Source organism: Scardinius erythrophthalmus (genome assembly GCF_964197995.2).
Source record: "Scardinius erythrophthalmus genome assembly, chromosome: 8".
NCBI lineage: Eukaryota > Metazoa > Chordata > Actinopteri > Cypriniformes > Leuciscidae > Scardinius > Scardinius erythrophthalmus.
In genome coordinates, this window is record NC_138228.1 from 539,662 (window position 1) to 562,161 (window position 22,500).

Here is a 22,500-nt window from a genome sequence, read left to right on the forward strand (position 1 = left end):
AATCACTTTTCATCTGATGAATGATAACATTACCCTGCTGAATAAACCAGCTTAAACTGGTCTCTCGTGCTGGTTTTACAGGGGTTTCAGACACTTTTAGCTGGGAGACCATCTAAAACACCAGCTAAGACCAGCCTATGCTAGGTTTAGCGATTGTTTTTAGCAGAGATCGAGAGAATTTAAAGCGACGGACGTAAACATGAGAATAAACAGATTATCATCTACTGGTGTGGGATTTCATATAGTCATCATTATTGTTATTGATCGTATTGTGAACGGGCCTCAACACATCTATATACTCAATATGAGTGCGAAACTCGCGCTGCGTTTATTCGATTATTAATCGTTCGCGGTCAGTGACGACACGTGACGTTCCGTGCCACTCTGACAGACCAACGGCAGATGAGCGTGAGGTAAACGTTTAAAACGCATTAATGAACATAAACACGATTATCAATGAACACATAAACAGTGTAACATCTATAATCCACCGTGCTGCAGATCCAACCGCAGGTATTTCCTCAAAGCTCCCGCCTATCGAGAAGAAACTCCGTTATGAATATTGCTAATAATATTACAGTTCACGTGGTTATTCATAGTTATTCGAGAAACGGCGCGAGCTGCTAAGCTAACCGCTTACTCATGACCGGAGGATTTAAACATGTGAACGCACACGATCGGTGCGTTCTACTATGTGAACGCGACGCCAGGTGTTTCCAGACGTTCCCGGTACCGGACAGGGTTCTTGCGGTAAACCACGAGCCGGAGCGCCGCGCCGCGACGCCTAGCGTCAGCGCCTGTCAAGCGCGTTCCCCTCATGCAGCAAGAGTCAGCATCAGTGTGCCACGCATAAACACTAGAAAAGATCCGTACCATTCTCTTCAGCGTTCAGACTCACGCGTCGCGACCCAGGGCGTCTAGCCATCTATCGGCGCGTTGCGTCTCGGGAAGCCGCGGGAGGAGAGCCCGGTGGCGGCGGAGGGATTCGTGTGCGTCCGCTGAAGCTCCAGCGGAAGGTGGATTTTTCATAATTGTGCGACTCCGAGTCCAGACTGACGCGGCGTGACGCGTCGCTCGAGCCCGTCCCTCCCGCTGAGTCAGAGTGAAGTCAACGCCCGCGGCGCGTCACATGACCGGGGCGGAGCGCGCGGCGCGTCGGGATCACTGACACCTACAGGCTACGTTTATTGTCATCATAGCAAACCTCATGAACATTTAAAGAATGTGGAAACTTTCCAATAAGGTTCATTAGTTAACATTAGTAATCAACGAGCAATACATTTGTTACAGTATTTATTCATCTTTGTTAATGCTAGTTAATACAAATACAGCTGTGCATTGTTTGTTCACAGTGAATTAAAGACACTTATTATAAAGTCCATTATTTATACTTACTTGGTAACACTTTACAATAAGGTTAATTAGTTAACTACCATAGTTAACATGAACTAAGAATGAGCAATACTTATACAGCATTCATTAATCTTAATTAATATTCATTTCAACATGTACTAATACGTTGTTAAAATCAAAGGTTGTATTTGTTAATATTAGTTAATTTTAATAACTTCTTAGTGAATGTTTAAATTAATATTAACTAAGATTAATAAATGCTGTAGAAGTATTGTTCATTTTTAGTTCATGTTAACTAATGAACCTTATTGTAAAGTGTTACAAAGAATTTATAAATAATGGACCACTTTATATTAAGTGTGTTTATCAACCATGGAAGCTTAAGATAATTGCGACATTATTTTTCTCTCAATTCTAATTTATATCTGACAATTCAGATTTGTTCTGTAAATAAAAAAAAAATCACAATTGCGAGAGATTAAAAGTCACAATTACCATTATTATTATTATTATTTATTCTGTGTCGGAAACAAGCTTCCATATTTAACTATTCTGTACTAACATTTAAATTAGTCATTTGATGCAATGCACTTATTGTGTACATACATGTTTTTACATTGTACTTATATTTAAAAGAAAATACGGTAACACTTTATTTGACAGTGTCCTTGTTACATATGTTACATGTACTTACAATAGTATTAACAGTTAATTATGCATAATTATATGCAACTAACCCTCAACCAAACCCTAATCCTATCCTAATCCTTTAGTAAGTACATGCACTTAATTAATATTACTCAGTACTTAAATATATAATTACACTGTAACAATGACACTGTAACGAAAATACTATGGAAGTCAATGGGGTCCAATCCTAACCCGCACCTCAGTTAGGTTAACCCTAACCCTAACCGTCTCACCATTCAACACAATTTTTACATTTACATTTATGCATTTGACGCTTTTATCCAAAGCAACTTACATTGCATTTCAAGGTACACATTTACATTCTTATCAGTTCTTGCTTTCTCTGGAAGGTACAATAAGTGCACTTGACTAAACAATTATTATTTTGATGACGCAAGTGCATAATTGACAACAAATATAAAGTGTGACCAAACTAATTATAGAGGCACAGTGCTGAAAGTGTGCAACTGTTTCCGTACCACAATATGTCAATATCATGGCATATGAATATGGAAATCATCTGAGTGGCATGGGGAGCATACATGCATCAGTGGGTCCTTCGCTTTATTATTATTATTATTATTATTATTATTAATAATATATATATATATACACACACATATACACACGTTTATCAGACGGCAGACAGAACTATTAAACCTAAACTATTTACATTTACTTGTACAGACTGTGTGTGTGTGTGTGTGTGTGTAGAGGCCAGGCAGTGTCTGCAGCCGAAATCATCAATCATCCTGTTTTGTCTTCATATCGGTGTTTATTTCAATGTCAAAGGGAAAGTAAATGATTCATTACAGTTTTGAGGAATATTTCAAACATTACATTATAAAATTATCACATAAAAAAGTGAAAGTAAAAAAAACAGCAGGTGCTGGTAATTTAAGGCCCCTTAAAGAATAATTTCAGTTTTTTAGTAAAGTGTCCCAGTGTGATGATGATGATGATGATGCTTCATCATTCAGAAACACACTCAACATTCCCATCAAATCATCATGAAGGTTTATAGTTGGCGTGTCAGAGGGAACACGGATCAGCCACGGATCCCTCAGCAGTTCCTCACTCCTTCAGTGTATCCAGAGCCTCCATCTGAGGAGACAGAGACACACGTTACTGTAACAGTGGAGCATGTCCTGTGTGTGTTACAGTTGTGTGTGCGCGTGTGTTTGTGTGTGTCTGTCTGTCCGTGCGTGTGCGTTACAGTCCTGTGTGCGTTACAGTCCTGTGTGTGTGTGTGTGTGTGTGTGTGTGTGTGTGTGTGTGTGTGTGTGTGTGTGTGTGTGTTGTGCGTTACAGTCCTGTGTGTGTTACATTCCAGTGTGTGTGTGTGTGTGTGTGTGTGTGTGTGTGTGTGTGTGTATGTATGTGTGTGTGTGTGTGTGTGTGTGTGTGTGTGTGTGTGTGTTGTGCGTTACAGTCCTGTGTGCGTTACATTCCAGTGTGTGTTACAGTCCAGTGTGTTACATTCCAGTGTGTTACCGTCCAGTGTGCGTTACAGTCCTGTGTGTGTTACATTCCAGTGTGTTACAGTCCAGTGTGTGTTACATTCCAGTGTGTTACAGTCCTGTGTGTGTTACATTCCAGTGTGTTACAGTCCTGTGTGTGTTACATTCCAGTGTGTTACAGTCCAGTGTGTGTTACATTCCAGTGTGTTACAGTCCTGTGTGTGTTACAGTCCAGTGTGTGTGTTACAGTCCAGTGTGTGTTACAGTCCAGTGTGTGTTACAGTCCAGTGTGTGTTACAGTCCAGTGTGTTACAGTCCTGTGTGTGTGTGTGTGTGTGTGTGTTACATTCCAGTGTGTTACAGTCCTGTGTGTGTGTTACATTCCAGTGTGTTACAGTCCAGTGTGTGTTACATTCCAGTGTGTTACAGTCCTGTGTGTGTTACAGTCCAGTGTGTGTTACATTCCAGTGTGTTACAGTCCTGTGTGTTACATTCCAGTGTGTTACAGTCCAGTGTGTGTTACATTCCAGTGTGTGTTACAGTCCTGTGTGTGTTACATTCCAGTGTGTTACAGTCCTGTGTGTGTTACATTCCAGTGTGTGTGTGTGTGTGTGTGTGTGTGTGTGTGTGTGTGTGTGTGTGTGTGTGTGTGTGTGTGTGTGTGTTGTGCGTTACAGTCCTGTGTGCGTTACATTCCAGTGTGTGTTACAGTCCAGTGTGTTACATTCCAGTGTGTTACCGTCCAGTGTGCGTTACAGTCCTGTGTGTGTTACATTCCAGTGTGTTACAGTCCAGTGTGTGTTACATTCCAGTGTGTTACAGTCCTGTGTGTGTTACAGTCCTGTGTGTGTTACATTCAAGTGTGTTACAGTCCAGTGTGTGTGTTACATTCCAGTGTGTTACAGTCCTGTGTGTGTTACAGTCCAGTGTGTGTGTTACAGTCCTGTGTGTGTTACAGTCCAGTGTGTGTGTTACAGTCCAGTGTGTGTTACAGTCCAGTGTGTTACAGTCCAGTGTGTTACAGTCCAGTGTGTGTTACAGTCCTGTGTGTGTGTTACATTCCAGTGTGTTACAGTCCAGTGTGTGTTACATTCCAGTGTGTTACAGTCCTGTGTGTGTTACAGTCCAGTGTGTGTTACATTCCAGTGTGTTACAGTCCTGTGTGTTACATTCCAGTGTGTTACAGTCCTGTGTGTGTTACATTCCAGTGTGTTACAGTCCTGTGTGTGTTACATTCCAGTGTGTTACAGTCCTGTGTGTGTGTGTGTGTGTGTGTGTGTGTGTGTGTGTGTGTGTGTGTGTGTGTGTGTGTGTGTGTGTGTGTGTGTGTGTTACATTCCAGTGTGTTACATTCCAGTGTGTTACAGTCCTGTGTGTGTTACATTCCAGTGTGTTACAGTCCTGTGTGTGTTACATTCCAGTGTGTTACAGTCCAGTGTGTGTTACATTCCAGTGTGTTACAGTCCTGTGTGTGTTACATTCCAGTGTGTTACAGTCCAGTGTGTGTTACAGTCCAGTGTGTGTTACATTCCAGTGTGTTACAGTCCTGTGTGTGTTACATTCTAGTGTGTTACAGTCCTGTGTGTGTTACATTCCAGTGTGTTACAGTCCAGTGTGTGTTACAGTCCTGTGTGTGTGTGTGTGTGTGTGTGTGTGTGTGTGTGTGTGTGTGTGTGTGTGTGTGTGTGTGTGTTACATTCCAGTGTGTTACAGTCCAGTGTGTGTTATATTCCAGTGTGTTACAGTCCAGTGTGTGTTACAGTCCAGTGTGTGTGTTACAGTCCAGTGTGTGTTACAGTCCAGTGTGTTACAGTCCAGTGTGTTACAGTCCTGTGTGTGTGTTACATTCCAGTGTGTTACAGTCCAGTGTGTGTTACATTCCAGTGTGTTACAGTCCTGTGTGTGTTACAGTCCAGTGTGTGTTACATTCCAGTGTGTTACAGTCCTGTGTGTTACATTCCAGTGTGTTACAGTCCAGTGTGTGTTACATTCCAGTGTGTTACAGTCCTGTGTGTGTTACATTCCAGTGTGTTACAGTCCTGTGTGTGTTACATTCCAGTGTGTTACAGTCCTGTGTGTGTGTGTGTGTGTGTGTGTGTGTGTGTGTGTGTGTGTGTGTGTGTGTGTGTGTGTGTGTGTGTGTGTTACATTCCAGTGTGTTACATTCCAGTGTGTTACAGTCCTGTGTGTGTTACATTCCAGTGTGTTACAGTCCTGTGTGTGTTACATTCCAGTGTGTTACAGTCCAGTGTGTGTTACATTCCAGTGTGTTACAGTCCTGTGTGTGTTACATTCCAGTGTGTTACAGTCCAGTGTGTGTTACAGTCCAGTGTGTTACAGTCCTGTGTGTGTTACATTCTAGTGTGTTACAGTCCTGTGTGTGTTACATTCCAGTGTGTTACAGTCCAGTGTGTGTTACAGTCCTGTGTGTGTGTGTGTGTGTGTGTGTGTGTGTGTGTGTGTGTGTGTGTGTGTGTGTGTGTTACATTCCAGTGTGTTACAGTCCAGTGTGTGTTATATTCCAGTGTGTTACAGTCCAGTGTGTGTTACAGTCCTGTGTGTGTTACATTCCAGTGTGTTACAGTCCTGTGTGTGTTACATTCCAGTGTGTTACAGTCCAGTGTGTGTTACATTCCAGTGTGTTACAGTCCTGTGTGTGTTACATTCCAGTGTGTTACAGTCCAGTGTGTGTTACATTCCAGTGTGTTACAGTCCTGTGTGTGTTACATTCCAGTGTGTTACAGTCCAGTGTGTGTTAAGTCCAGTGTGTGTTACAGTCCAGTGTGTGTTACAGTCCAGTGTGTGTTACAGTCCTGTGTGTGTTACAGTCCAGTGTGTGTGTGTTGTGCGTTACAGTCCTGTGTGTGTTACATTCCAGTGTGTGTTACAGTCCAGTGTGTGTGTGTGTGTGTGTGTGTGTGTGTGTGTGTGTGTGTGTGTGTTTGTTGTGCGTTACAGTCCTGTGTGTGTTACATTCCAGTGTGTGTGTTACATTCCAGTGTGTGTTACAGTCCAGTGTGTGTGTGTGTGTGTGTGTGTGTGTGTGTGTGTGTGTGTGTGTGTGTGTGTGTGTGTGTGTGTTACAGTCCTGTGTGTGTGTTGCATTCCAGTGTGTTACATTCCAGTGTGTGTTACAGTCCAGTGTGTTACATTCCAGTGTGTGTGTGTGTGTGTGTGTGTGTGTGTGTGTGTGTGTGTGTGTGTGTGTGTGGTGCGTTACAGTCCAGTGTGTGTTACAGTCCAGTGTGTGTTACAGTCAGACACATGAAACACTAGATGCTGCTGATGATGATGATCATGCCATGCAAAGGAAAAATATAAAACTAGAGTTAAAAGAAATAGTACTAATATTATTTTAACTGCACTAAAATGTGCATGTAGAACCAGTTCGGGTTCTTGTTCAGCGTGAAAATCACAGTGATAGTCTATAAATGTTAATTTGTTAATTTTATCTATATAGTTTATATTTAAATAGGCATATAATGTATCATTGTTATTATATAAATACTCCAAATTTATTAACATTACAGTGAGGTTTGATGTTTGTACGTTGATGTTGTTTAGTTGTTAAGAATACTTATGAATAATCCGTGTAATTATTAGTGAATAAAAAAGCTAAAATGCGTTAAAACGAATCACTGTTGTCGAGTATAACATTCATTTAAAGTAAAGCGATGTTCACACTGACAGGAACTCAGTGAAAGCAGGCGGTTTCCAACAGCAACGAGCGACTTTATTAAACATGAGCAGAAGTGATGCGGCGACAGATTGGATGCCACCATTTAGTAAAAGCAAATCAAAAAGAGGTGGCGATGTAATCACTGTCAGTGTGAGTCGCAGGATAACACCTAAACAGTTTCAGTTCTACAGAGGCTCAAAGGGTTCTTCTGTTTTTCTCACCCTGTGTTAGTAAGGGAAAATGAAAACATCAGGCATCTGATAAACATGCTGGAGAGACAGAAGCAGCTCATAATCTGAGTGCTCTAGCGCCACCTAGTGTTGTGCAGGAGAACTGCAGGAACCCAGGCATTACAGGACAAGCTGAGCAAACACAACACACAGACTAAAACAAGAGCTCAAACCTGATAATAACGGCTTCCTAGACTCGTCCAGGACCTGATGGAGACCAAGTCACATGTAACACAGCAGTCTTATATCACAACACGTCTCACTCACACACAGACACAGCCAGAAAGTAGGGGTGTAACAATATATCGCAATACAAAAATGCAACAATATGTATAGTGTATTACTGTGTGAGAAAAAATTACGTTTTCAGAGTTTCAGTGTCAGAACTACATTAAACTATTATATATAATGTTGAATATAATGTATAATAATGCAATCAGAGCCGGATTAACGCAAAGGCAAACTAGGCACGTGCCTAGGGCCCGATTGGCGGGATGGGGCCCAGACAGAGGGACAAAAAAATAAAAAATAAAAAATAAATAAATAAATGTACAAATGTCCTATCTACAATTTATTTCAAAATTTATTAATTAACTAAAAATAGTGACGATGTTTATCTTAACCATAGACTGTTACATTACGTCACATTAACGCCAGCCCATGACTGTACAAAAGTCTACATAGGCACGCAAAGAAGCACAGCTCGTAATGCAGGTCATCGATTTTGGAGTGATTGCAATGTATTTTAAATATAAACGTGTGGGCTACTGTAGATCAGCGTCATTTCTGGAAAAATCATTCACCGCTTTGTTAGTCTACGAGTTTAAAAGAGTGCGAGCGTCATTAACGTGCCCAGACGCGACGCTTTGAATTTGCGCGTACAATGAATAACATCGCGTTGGGAGCTGACTAGTAAAAAAGCTACAAAAGTAAAAGATAAGACGTTTGTATTCAAAGTTAAAAAACCAACACACTGCAACATTTTTAAATGTTTCAAATAAAGGATCTCATATCTATGGGTCTATCTTCTATATTCTGCTGATGATTAGATAATACCCTGACATCATAGCCTATACGAATATTAGTTTAGATTTTTTTCCCTGCTCAGTAGCGATCGTATCTTTCTCTTCCACTTGATTTGTGTATAGCATATTTAAGGTAGCAATGCAATATCTGCCCATAACGCAGCTATGAAAACAATTATAAAAGCACGTTTATGTTCATCTACTGAAGTGGTATTCTGGAACTGTGAATAAACTGAATACACCAGCAAAATAACAACAAGAACAATAACATCTTCATTAAACAAAAAAGAGATTACTTTAGATAAAGTTTGATGTAGTAGGCTACCAGTAAAAAGTCTGGACCCACTATTTTTATTGTTTTTGAAAGAAGTTTCTTATTATGCTCTACAAGCCTGCATTTATTTGATCAAAAATACAGAAAAAAAAAAAACAGGAATATTCAGCGAGGATGTGTTAAATATATAAAAGTGATAGTGAAGACTTTTTTAAAACAACTTTTTAATAATCAAAAAATCCTGAAAAAAAGTATCACATGTTATAAAATAAATATTAAGCACCATTTCTAACATTTGATAATAAATCAGAATATTATAAAGTTTTCTGAAGGATCACGTGACACTAAATTCAGCTTTGCATCACAGAAATATATTTTAAAGTATAGTAAAATAGAAAACCATTATTTTAAATTGTAATAATATTTCACTATATTATTTTTCTGTATTTTTGATCAAATAAAATCCAGGCTTGATGAGCATAAGAGACTTCTTTCAAAAACATTAAAAATAGTAATTTGTCCAAACTTATGTACTGTGTAAGTAAAAATATACTAAATTTAAAATGAAATGTTGTATAAATAAAAAAGTTAGGAATCATATTTGTTTCAAGTGTTTTTTATTGGGGGTGGGGGGCCTCCAACATGAATTTTGCCTAGGGCCTCCAAATGTCTAGAACCGGCCCTGAATGCAATGGGTAATATTTGTGGGTCCTGATAATGCCAAATATCTGATGTTACCAATAAAAGTGTCTTACATTATTTTAAATACATCTAGTCAGTGAGAGAGTGCAAACATATTCGTCTAAAATAATTCAGTATTTTCACTTCAGAATCATGAATATTGTTATTCTGGCGTCTCTATTGTCCTGTGCTTTGGGTTTCAGCACAAAGTCCAAGAATATTCATTTACAGTCACAATGTAATACCAAATTTAGCATTTTAATCAACAGTAGGCCTAAATCTTTTGTTAAGCTTTTATCAGATGTCGAATTTTATCATGTCTATCGCAATAGTGTTGTATCATGAGTTCAGTATTGTGATTTGTGTCGAATCGTGACATGAGGGAATCGTTACACCCCTAAATCTCAAAAGCAAAGTACAGCTTACATGATTTTGTGGGTCATGTTCATGCATTCATATGTTACATGCATTAATGTTAAGCCAAATATGTTGACAATTTAAGAACTTTTAAGGAATAGTTCACTCAAAACCCAAAAATGAAAATTAGTCCATGATTTACTCGCCCTGAACCCATCCTAGGTGTATATGACATTCAGACGAATACAATCAGAGTTTGTCCTGGATGTCCTGGCTCTTCCAAGCTTTATAATGGGAGTCAGTGGGTATATTTTTTTGAAAGTCCATCAAAGTGCATCTGTCCATCATTAAAGTCCATCTATCCATCATAAAAGTGCATCTGTCCATCATAAAAGTGCATCTGTCCATCATAAAAGTGCATCTATCCATCATAAAAGTGCATCTATCCATCATAAAAGTGCAACTATCCATCATAAAAGTGCATCCATCCATCATAAAAGTGCAACTATCCATCATAAAAGTGCATCTGTCCATCATAAAAGTGCATCTATCCATCATAAAAGTGCATCCATCCATCATAAAAGTGCATCCATCCATCATAAAAGTGCAACTATCCATCATAAAAGTGCATCTGTCCATCATAAAAGTGCATCTATCCATCATAAAAGTGCATCCATCCATCATAAAAGTGCATCTGTCCATCATAAAAGTGCATCTGTCCATCATAAAAGTGCATCTGTCCATCATAAAAGTGCATCTGTCCATCATAAAAGTGCATCTATCCATTATAAAAGTGCATCTGTCCATCATAAAAGTGCATCTATCCATTATAAAAGTGCATCTGTCCATCATAAAAGTGCATCTGTCCATCATAAAAGTGCATCTATCCATTATAAAAGTGCATCTGTCCATCATAAAAGTGCATCTATCCATTATAAAAGTGCATCTGTCCATCATAAAAGTGCATCTGTCCATCATAAAAGTGCATCTATCCATTATAAAAGTGCATCTGTCCATCATAAAAGTGCATCCATCCATCATAAAAGTGCATCTATCCATCATAAAAGTGCATCTATCCATCATAAGTGCATCTGTCCATCATAAAAGTGCATCTGTCCATCATAAAAGCGCATCTGTCCATCATAAAAGTGCATCTATCCATCATAAAAGTGCATCTATCCATTATAAAAGTGCATCTGTCCATCATAAAAGTGCATCTGTCCATCATAAAAGTGCATCTATCCATCATAAAAGTGCATCTATCCATCATAAAAGTGCATCTGTCCATCATAAAAGTGCATCTATCCATTATAAAAGTGCATCTGTCCATCATAAAAGTGCATCTGTCCATCATAAAAGTGCATCTGTCCATCATAAAAGTGCATCTATCCATTATAAAAGTGCATCTGTCCATCATAAAAGCGCATCTGTCAACAAAAGTGTTTGGGACACTTTAATGATGGACAGATGCACTTTGATGGACTTTCAAAAAAATAAACCCACTGACTCCCATTATAAAGCTTGGAAGAGCCAGGTCATCCAGGACAAACTCTGATTGTATTCGTCTGAATGTCATATACACCTAGGATGGGTTCAGGGCGAGTAAATCATGGACTAATTTTCATTTTGGCGTGAACTATCCCTTTAACTAGATCACAGTAGTTGACCTGAAAGTGAAAACACTTGACAAGCACATGCAGACTGTCTGCAATCATAAGAACGGCCCGATGATCTCCCCATCCTCTCTTTGGGCCTCACCGGGATGCTGGGACCGTTCCAGAAGCTCCGGAACTCCTTGCGGACCGCGGCGAGGACGGATGCGGTGAGGAGCGTACAGGGAACCAGGTACAGCAGCGCCGGCTGGCCCATCTTAGACAACAGCATGACTGCGAACGTCAGCACGAGCCCCACGGCGTACGCTGCAGAAACACAACACACACTGCTAGTCTGATCTCAGGAGAGACATGTCCTTTACTATTCAACTATATTATAGATCTGCAGCACTGACTCCATTATATGAGAGCTGAGCTGGACGATGACATCACAGCTTTCTCCAGAGCGGATATAGATATATATTTATGAACTAAATTAATAACTTTTTTGACAGCAAAAATGAGCCATCACTGAACTGAAGCTGGACTGTGACACTATTTTCTTCTGGAAACAAACTTTGCATTATTTTCCTGTTATCTCTGTGTTGTAAAAGCGCTGTAGAAATAAAGGTGACTTGACGTGAGTGTGTGAGTGTGTGTGAGACAGATCTGTTGTTCTCGTACCGACAGCGCTGGAGATGAAGTATGTTCTTCTGGAGTTTCCTGTCCACACGTCAAACCTATGGCAGTACGACACCAGCAGTCCTGCACACACACACACACACACACACACACAGAAGAGTGATGACCGATCAGGGTATGGTGAGCTTTCATGCAGTGTGTAATAAAGCTCTGCAAAGCTTCAAGGGTCAAAGTTCAGATAATTTTGATTATAATATTTGTTGTAATTTTTTTATTTTAAATCAAACATCTCTCATCTCAAAACTTATCAAACATTAGAAATAATCAAAACAGAAATATTTCAAAAATTAAAAATGTTTGATGATTAGTTTACTTGATACATAACTATAAAACGTCTGTGCTTCTTCAGATGTTCCCTGTCATGCAGTGTGTAATAAAACTGTAAAAGATCAGAGTTCAGATAAACTGAGTTATTGTCTCCTAAAAGAAAGAAGTGATTCTGAACTGAAACGAGTCGTCAGTAATTCAGTCTCATTTCCTGCTGAATCTGCGCAGGTTTTGTGGGATTACAAATGTAAGAATCTGTTTAAAATCTGCTGATCTTGCATAACATGACATGACAAACTAAGGTAGAGTTCACTGAATTTAGCATTAAAGGTGATGATGACGAGAGATTCCTGCCAGTCCTGTTCTCTCTATTGTGAGTTAATGAGTGGGATTACTGGGACTCTCACTCTCTGTCTTTAACGGCTCTTGGAGACCCGGTCCCAGTCGGTGAATGGTTATGCTGATTGGATTAGGATTGTTAACACTAGAGTCTAGGGCGGGTTCCTCATTTGCATGTTTTGTTTAAAGGGATAGTTCACCCAAAAATGAAAATTCTGTCATCATAGACTCACCCTCAAGTTGTTTCAAACCTGTATGAATTTCTTTTTTCTGCTGAACACAAAAGAAGATATTTTGAAAAATGTCTGTCTCCATATCTAAGCACTGCCCACTACATCTACATCAACTACAGTGTGCACTGCTCTAGTCACACTCGATGACCGACAGCTCGTGTTCTCAACACAGAATCCTGCTGAAGATACAACCAAGTCTCCTGGTCTTCGCTTCTGACTTTCCTATAGTTTGTAACTAATTAGCATAATGTCCGCCTCTGGTCCTGATTGGCTGAGCAGCGTCTCTTAGCTCCTCCCTCAAACACTGTAGTGTATCTGAGACTGGAAGAGTTTGGTTCGTGTTGTTCGTGTGGAGAAGACGCTGTTTTCTGAGATTGATACGGTGAAACCCACGCCATCGTCACTGTTTGTATCACTGTGATCAAGAGCTGAGATTCAGATATGATAATGAGCATTTGCTTTCTGACCAATCACAGCACAGCAGCTCTCAGAGAGGCGGAGCTTAGAAAGACTGAATCTTTGATGGAAGCGTTTCTGAGAAAAGAGCTGATGCTGCAGTGGAGATTATGAGGACATTAATGTGTTTTTGAGCTTGGATGAATGTGAACCTGTTGTAGGAGACGCCAAAACAACATTAGGAGCCTTTAAAATAGCAGAATAGGGGATTTTAATGTTACTCATTCATCATTGAGTCACTGGATCACTGGATGAGAGTTGGTTTTGATTGACAGCACTAGTTGTTTTGTGTGTGTGTGTGTGTGTGTGTGTGTGTGTGTGTGTGTGTATGTGTAAACTCTGACCTGGTATGATGATGTCACCGTAGCCCAGAATGGAGAACTGCATCATACAGAGGTTCTGAGCCACCGCAGAGAACTGTGGGATACGCATCACTACAGGCAGCTGGAAACACACACACACACACACACACACACACACACACACAGTGCTCGTGACGGCAATCAGCAGAACATGAGACACTCAGTGATATATTTGAAGAACTTTATTTGCACTTAAGCAGAATCATTTGTAAAAATGGTATAAAAAGGAAAAGCATCTCACCTTCTCATAGGAGGACGAGGGATCGGCGGGAACAGACACTCCATCAGTCTAGAACCAGAAACAGTCACTGCAGTCACTGCTCACTCACTCACACACTCACACACTCACACACACACACACTCACTGATCACATGACAGGGTCACGCTCACCTTTTCTCCACCTCCACCCGGACCGAGAGCGACTTGCACCATGATGCTTTCTCCATTCTGAAAACACACACGTATTAAAGTCACCATGAAATCAAAATGGACCATTTCTTATTTTTAATGAAATATTGCAGTGTTTATTCTAAATAATTTATGGGTGCACATCATTATTGTGTTAATAATGTTGAATCAGAATCAGTTCCTCTTGCAGCATCTCTTCTCTTCTCTGATGACGAGGGCGGGGCAACCTATCACTCACATGAGATCAGCCAATAGCAAACCACAACCATCCAATCAATTCCTAACGGTCAAAATCAAGCCCCGCCCACGTGTGTTTTTGTTCCAGAAGCGCTTCACTCGATATACGACACAACAGAGGAGAAAAGACCAGCGCAACTTCATCTGATACTCACAGCTGTCAGGAACGGTGTGATGAAGACGAAGAAAACGTCGTAGACGAGCAGCAGACTCAGCAGAATCACACAGATCTGCAGGAAACACACACACGTCAGACCCGCAGGATACAACACAAACACGCACACACACACACACACACACACACACACACACACACACGTCAGACCCGCAGGATACAACACAAACACACACACACACACACACACACACACACACACGTCAAACCTGCAGGATACAACACAAACACACACACACACACACACACACACGTCAAACCCGCAGGATACAACACAAACACAAACACACACACACACACACACACACACACACACACACACACACACACACACACAAGTCGGACCCGCAGAAGAGCAGCGCCGATACACTGAAACACACCTCACCTTAAAGTTTGACAGGCTGATAGTTTTCAGGAAGTTCAGGCAGAAGGCGATTCCCAGCAGATCCTGAAGGATCCAGATCCATCTGAACACCAGAGTTACAACAGGTAAAACGGGTACAACAGGTAACACAGGAAACACGGGTAACACAGGAAACACGGGTAACACAGGAAACACGGGTAACAGGAAACACGGGTAACAGGAAACACGGGTAACAGGAAACACAGGTAACAGGAAACACAGGTAACAGGAAACACAGGTAACAGGAAACACAGCCACAGGAAACACGGGTAACACAGGAAACACAGGTAACAGGAAACACAGGCAACACGTAACAGGAAACACGGGTAACACAGGAAACACGTAACACAGCCACAGGAAACACGAGTAACACAGGAAACATGTAACACAGGAAACACAGGAAACACGGGTAACACAGGTAAAACGGGTACAACAGGTAACACAGGAAACATGGGTAATACAGGAAACACACGTAACACAGCCACAGGAAACACGGGTAACACAGGAAACATGTAACACAGGAAACAGGAAACACAGGCAACACGTAACACAGGAAACACGGGTAACACAGGAAACATGTGAAACAGGAAACACAGGCAACACGTAACACAGGAAACACACGTAACACAGGAAACACACGTAACACAGCCACAGGAAACACGGGTAACACAGGAAACATGTAACACAGGAAACAGGAAACACAGGCAACATGTAACACAGGAAACACGGGTAACACAGGAAACATGTAACACAGGAAACAGGAAACACAGGAAACACGGGTAACACAGGAAACACACGTAACACAGGAAACACGGGTAACACAGGTAAAACGGGTACAACAGGTAACACAGGAAACACGGGTAACACAGGAAACACGGGTAACACAGGAAACACGGGTAACAGGAAACACAGGTAAAACGGGTACAACAGGTAACACAGGAAACACGGGTAACACAGGAAACACAGGTAAAACGGGTACAACAGGTAACACAGGAAACACGGGTAACACAGGAAACACAGGTAAAACGGGTACAACAGGTAACACAGGAAACACACGTAACACAGGAAACACGGGTAACACAGGAAACACAGGTAAAACGGGTACAACAGGTAACACAGGAAACACGGGTAACACAGGAAACACGGGTAACACAGGAAACACGGGTAACAGGAAACACAGGTAAAACGGGTACAACAGGTAACACAGGAAACACGGGTAACACAGGAAACACGGGTAACACAGGAAACACAGGTAAAACGGGTACAACAGGTAACACAGGAAACACGGGTAACACAGGAAACACGGGTAACACAGGAAACACAGGTAACAGGAAACACAGGTAAAACGGGTACAACAGGTAACACAGGAAACACACGTAACACAGGAAACACGGGTAACACAGGAAACACAGGTAAAACGGGTACAACAGGTAACACAGGAAACACGGGTAACACAGGAAACACGGGTAACACAGGAAACACAGGTAAAACGGGTACAACAGGTAACACAGGAAACACGGGTAACACAGGAAACACAGGAAACACAGGTAACAGGAAACACAGGAAACACGTAACACAGCCACAGGAAACACGGGTAACACAGGCAACACGGGTAACACAGGAAACACAGTTAACAGGAAACACAGGTAACAGGAAACACAGGTAACAGGAAACACAGGTAACAGGAAACACAGGTAACAGGAAACACAGGTAACACAGGAAACACAGGTAACAGGAAACACAGGAAACACAGGTAACAGGAAACACAGGTAACAGGAAACACAGGAAACACATAACACAGCCACAGGAAACACAGGAAACACGTAACACAGCCACAGGAAACATGGGTAACAGGAAACACGTAACACAGGAAACACAGGTAACAGGAAACACAGGAAACACATAACACAGGAAACACAGGAAACACAGGTAACAGGAAACAGGCAACACGTAACACAGGAAACACGTAACACAGGAAACACGTAACAGGAAACACAGGTAACACAGGAAACACAGGTAGCAGGAAACAGGCAACACGTAACACAGGCAACACGGGTAACACAGGAAACACAGTTAACAGGAAACACAGGTAACAGGAAACACAGGTAACAGGAAACACAGGTAACAGAAACACAGGAAACACATAACACAGCCACAGGAAACACAGGAAACACGTAACACAGCCACAGGAAACATGGGTAACAGGAAACACGTAACACAGGAAACACAGGTAACAGGAAACACAGGAAACACAGGTAACACAGGAAACACAGGTAACACAGGAAACACAGGTAACAGGAAACAGGCAACACGTAACACAGGAAAAACACGTAACACAGGAAACACAGGTAACAGGAAACACAGGAAACACAGGGAACACAGGGAACACAGGTAACAGGAAACACAGGCAACACGCAACACAGGAAACACGGGTAACACAGGAAACACGGGTAACACAGGAAACACACACGGGTAACACAGGAAACACACACGGGTAACACAGGAAACACACGTAACACAGGAAACACGGGTAACACAGGTAACACAGGTAAAACGATACAACAGGTAACACAGGAAACACAGGTAAAACAGGTACAACAGGTAACACAGGAAACACGGGTAACACAGGAAACACAGGTAAAACGGGTACAACAGGTAACACAGGAAACACGGGTAACATAGGAAACACAGGTAACAGGAAACACAGGTAACAGGAAACACAGGTAACAGGAAACACAGGTAACAGGAAACACGTAACACAGCCACAGGAAACACGGGTAACAAAGGGAACACAGGAAACACGGGAAACACGGGTAACACAGGTAACACAGGTAACACAGGAAACACAGGCAACACGGGTAACAGGCAACACAGGTAACACAGGAAACACGGGTAACAGGAAACACAGGTAACAGGAAACACAGGTAACACAGGAAACACAGGAAACAGGAAACACAGGAAACAGGAAACAGGAAACACGAAACACAGGAAACAGGAAACACAGGAAACACGTAACACAGCCACAGGAAACACGGGTAACACAGGAAACACGTAACACAGGAAACACAGGTAACACGTAACACAGGAAACACAGGTAACACGTAACACAGGAAACACAGGTAACAGGAAACACAGGCAACACGTAACACAGGAAACACAGGTAACAGGAGACACAGGTAACAGGAAACACAGGTAACACAGGAACACAGGTAACAGGAAACACAGGAAACAGGAAACACAGGTAACAGGAAACACAGGAAACACGTAACACAGCCACAGGAAACACGGGTAACACAGGAAACACGTAACACAGGAAACACAGGTAACACGTAACACAGGAAACACAGGTAACAGGAAACACAGGCAACATGTAACACAGGGAACACAGGTAACACGGGTAACACAGGAAACGCAGGAAACACAGGAAACACGTAACATAGGAAACACAGGAAACACGTAACACAGCCACAGGAAACACGGGTAACACAGGAAACACGTAACACAGGAAACACAGGTAACACGTAACACAGGAAACACAGGTAACAGGAAACACGTAACACAGGGAACACAGGTAACACGGGTAACACAGGTAACACAGGTAACACAGGAAACGCAGGAAACACAGGAAACACGTAACATAGGAAACACAGGAAACAGGTAACACAACACAGGAAACACGTAACATAGGAAACAGGAAACGCAGGAAACACAGGAAGCACAAGAAACACAGGTAACACAGGTAAACGTGTCTCATATTTGATGAAGTTTGCAGCATTGATTCTGTTATTTTTCCAAAGATTTAGAGGTTTGTTCAAATGACTATATATTATAATAAAGTAATAGTGATGCAAACAGCAGCAGTTCCACACACTCTCACACACTCTCACACACTCTCACACACTCTCACACACTCTCACACACTCTCACACACTCTCACACACTCTCACACACTCTCACACACTGAATGCAGAACTGAGAAAACTCAGAATGCCCACAATGCACGGCAATCAACACCATGAAGCGGAAGAAAAAAATCTCTTGATTAAAAACTGCTGAGTGTAGTTGGACGATCTGATGCTGAGTGAGTGTGAGTGTGTGTGTGTGTGTGTGTGTGTGTGTGTGTGTGTGTGTGTGTGAGTGTGTGTGAGTGTGTGTGTGTGTGAGAGAGAGAGAGTGAGTGTGTGTATCACCTGTCCTCGTTCCTGTACACGCCCCAGATCACAGCCAGTGTAATACAGACAGCGGCGAGCAGCAGCGACCGCACAGACACACTTCTCTCACGGCAGGACACGCTGGAAAACACACACACACAGAGAGAGATCATAATCCTCCAATAACAGAGGTAACCATGACTACAGCTGGACGGTGTAGAGTTGTGGTCATACTAGTTCATCTGAAACATGCTGTGACTTATATAATGCAATTAATGTCAAGCAAGCGAAACGTGTTGAACGAGAGAGGAATGTGAGCTCAAGTTTATTTGTACAGCTCATTTTACACACGCAACCAGTTTCAGTTTCACTTCAAAGAAATGAGTTTAGACTTCGAAAAGAACTCGAGATTCTGTCCCGCCCGCACCAGTCACTGTTATAGTTACAGTTATTGCTATAGTTACTGTTACAGTAACCGTTATACTTGCAGCTCTCAGTTATTATTAGTTACAGTTAAAGTAATGTTACAGTTATCATAGTTATTGTTACAGTTACTGTTATAGTAACAGTTGTCGTTATAGTAACATAGTTACAATTATCGTTATAGCTATTGTTACAACTAGATGTACCGCATCGCGGTACAAAATATGACTGCCGCTCAGGCCTGCACTGGCTTTCCACAAAAATAAATGACGTGGAGTAATTTGGCTGTATTGCGTGTTTATGTATATACCTAAAAAAAGTAATAGTATGTGCATGTCTGTCTGTGTGTGTGTGTGTGTGTGTGTGTGTGTGTGTCTGTGCGTGTATGTATGTGTGCGCGTGTGTGTTTGTGTGTCTGTGCATGTGGATTTGTAAGTGTGTGTATGGGTGTGTGTCTGTGCGTGTGGATGTCAGTGTGTGTGCATGCTTGCATTTGTTTGTATTCCTGCATGTGTGTGTGTGACAGTATCATCCTAAACCAGCAACCCTTCGCTCAACAGCACCATCTACAGGCCGATGAGTGTACAGTGACAAAATGTGCACATAAATGAATTGATTTTATACCCCCCCCATGGATGAAATTCTACAAAACTTAGCAGAGGATACCCCCAGAGGATGTCAAGTTAATCATACACATGAAATATGGTGCAGTTCTGAACATCTCCACTGAAGATAGGGGCGATTAAAGCAGAATAATATTGCATTTTCATTTTTTATGGGAGGGGTGCAAATCACAAATGAGTGATTATGGGCTAGGTTGATGTGGGCCCTTAAGAGTGGGCCCTACATACCATAAAAATTTCTTCATCCTCGGTGCCACGGTTCAGGTAGTTATTTAGGAAAAACTGCATTTTTTTGGGTTTGGGGGGGCCCAGCGCGGGGGGGGAGTGGCCCCCGGGGACCAAACGAAATTTTTCCTCAGAAGTCTAGTGGGGCTACATGCCTACCAAATTTCATGTTCCCTGGTGCTTCGGTGTCCCTGGTATCGTTGACGAAAAATTTACGGGGGCCCCAGCGCGGGGGGGGAAGTGGCCCCCGGAGACCAAACGAAATTTTTCCGTAAAAGTCTAGTAGACCAACATACCATAAAAATTTCTTCATCCTCGGTGTCACGGTTCAGGTAGTTATTTAGGAAAAACTGCATTTTTTGGGGTTTGGGGGGGCCCAGCGCGGGGGGGGAGTGGCCCCCGGGGACCAAACGAAATTTTTCCTCAGAAGTCTAGTGGGGCTACATGCCTACCAAATTTCATGTTCCCTGGTGCTTCGGTGTCCCTGGTATCGTTGACGAAAAATTTACGGGGGCCCCAGCGCGGGGGGGGAAGTGGCCCCCGGAGACCAAACGAAATTTTTCCGTAAAAGTCTAGTAGACCAACATACCATAAAAATTTCTTCATCCTCGGTGCCACGGTTCAGGTAGTTATTTAGGAAAAACTGCATTTTTTGGGGTTTGGGGGGGCCCAGCGCGGGGGGGGAGTGGCTTCCGGGGCCCAAACGAAATTTTTCCTTAGAAGTCAAATGGGGCTACATGCCCATCAAATTTCATGTTCCCCGGTGTTTCGGTGTCCCTGGTATCGTTGACGAAAAATTTAAGGGGGCCCCAGCGCGGGGTGGGGAAGTGGCCCCCGGGGACCAAACGAAATTTTTCCGTAAAAGTCTAGTAGACCAACATACCATAAAAATTTCTTCATCCTCGGTGCCACGGTTCAGGTAGTTATTTAGGAAAAACTGCATTTTTTGGGGTTTGGGGGGGCCCAGCGCGGGGGGGGAGTGGCCCCCGGGGACCAAACGAAATTTTTCCTTAGAAGTCTAGTGGGGCTACATGCCCACCAAATTTCATGTTCCCCGGTGCTTCGGTGTCCCTGGTATCGTTGACGAAAAATTCAGTAAGGTGACGAAAAAAAAAAAAAAAAAAAACTTTGACAATCCCTATATGACCGCTTTCGCTAGCTACGCTAGCGGCGGTCATAATTATCATTGCAGTTAATGTTATAGCAACCATTATAGTTAGTTATTATTAAAGGAACACTTCGACTTTTTGGGACTTTAGCTTATTCACCGTATCCCTCAGAATTAGATTAGTCCATACATTCCTTTTTCATCTCCGTGCGTGCTTTAAGTCTGTTTGACGCACCCACCGCTAATGGGCTGCGCTAATCACTCCACCCAAGTAGCAGTGCTTCGCCTTCTGAGAAAATAGTTCTCAGTATTTAAACGTTTAAAAAATGTCTGTCTCTCATATGAGCTTGTTATTTGTACACACTGGCCCTCATTTATCAAAAGTGCGTACACCAAATTTCCAGCGTACACCTGGCGTACACCCAAAACCACGGTGACTTTGAGATTTATCAATATGAACGTTGGCGTACGGCACGCTCAAATCCTACGCCAGCTCAGGAGGTGGTGTACGCACGTTTTGAGTGCGGGAATGCGCAGAAAAACAATTCCTAACACCACAAAAAGCACTGACAAACTAAAAGATATAATATATTATGACCCACTGTAAAAAAACAACAACAACATAGTAATTATAGCCTAAACTTCAGTGTTTATTTTTGTGCAACATGGACTTCAATGTTTAATTTGTGTGAATTTACCAAAGCATTTGAATTGTAGGCATATGTATTCCTTAAGTTGCGAGCCTGTGCGCTTTACCTGACGTTTCAAGCCTTGTTTATACTTTCGCCTGGCTCCGCAGCGCGAGTCTCCGCGGACTGCGCGCGCACCTCCCCAAACGGACGAGGCGTTTATACTCGACGCGCTCGCCGTTACTATTCTTTGAAACGATGGTTAGGCCAGGGTCAGGCCCGGCAGGTGTGCACGGACTGGGTTTAGTAATGAAAGGCTTTCAATGACCAAAAACATAATTCAGACTGACAAAATAATAAAAATGCCATTCTTCTTATTTTAAATAATAATAATAATAATACAAATAATAATAATAA

The 22,500-nt window shown here is 42.0% G+C and overlaps 2 protein-coding genes across 4 annotated transcripts in view; both read right to left on the reverse strand.

Moving 5' to 3' along the window:
• Positions 1-1,099, reverse strand: part of trpm7 (transient receptor potential cation channel, subfamily M, member 7) — a 65,772-nt gene extending 64,673 nt beyond the window's left edge. Inside the window, exon 1 of one of the 2 annotated variants that reach the window (XM_081372255.1) lies at positions 874-1,099. In XM_081372255.1, the coding sequence (XP_081228381.1) occupies positions 874-876 (3 nt within the window). In that variant the 5' untranslated portion in view covers positions 877-1,099. The remainder of the gene's footprint in view (positions 1-873) is intronic. The other variant, XM_081372254.1, reaches the window with a different exon arrangement.
• A 1,702-nt stretch (positions 1,100-2,801) lies between these two features.
• sppl2a (signal peptide peptidase like 2A) overlaps positions 2,802-22,500 on the reverse strand; it is a 27,998-nt gene continuing 8,299 nt past the window's right edge. Inside the window, exons 8-17 of one of the 2 annotated variants that reach the window (XM_081371803.1) lie at positions 19,115-19,216; positions 14,907-14,988; positions 14,502-14,576; positions 14,092-14,148; positions 13,942-13,989; positions 13,683-13,782; positions 12,026-12,106; positions 11,508-11,668; positions 7,586-7,619; positions 2,802-3,147 (exon numbers count right to left, since the gene is read on the reverse strand). In XM_081371803.1, the coding sequence (XP_081227929.1) occupies positions 3,107-3,147; positions 7,586-7,619; positions 11,508-11,668; positions 12,026-12,106; positions 13,683-13,782; positions 13,942-13,989; positions 14,092-14,148; positions 14,502-14,576; positions 14,907-14,988; positions 19,115-19,216 (781 nt within the window). In that variant the 3' untranslated portion in view covers positions 2,802-3,106. The remainder of the gene's footprint in view (positions 3,148-7,585; positions 7,620-11,507; positions 11,669-12,025; positions 12,107-13,682; positions 13,783-13,941; positions 13,990-14,091; positions 14,149-14,501; positions 14,577-14,906; positions 14,989-19,114; positions 19,217-22,500) is intronic. The other variant, XM_081371804.1, reaches the window with a different exon arrangement.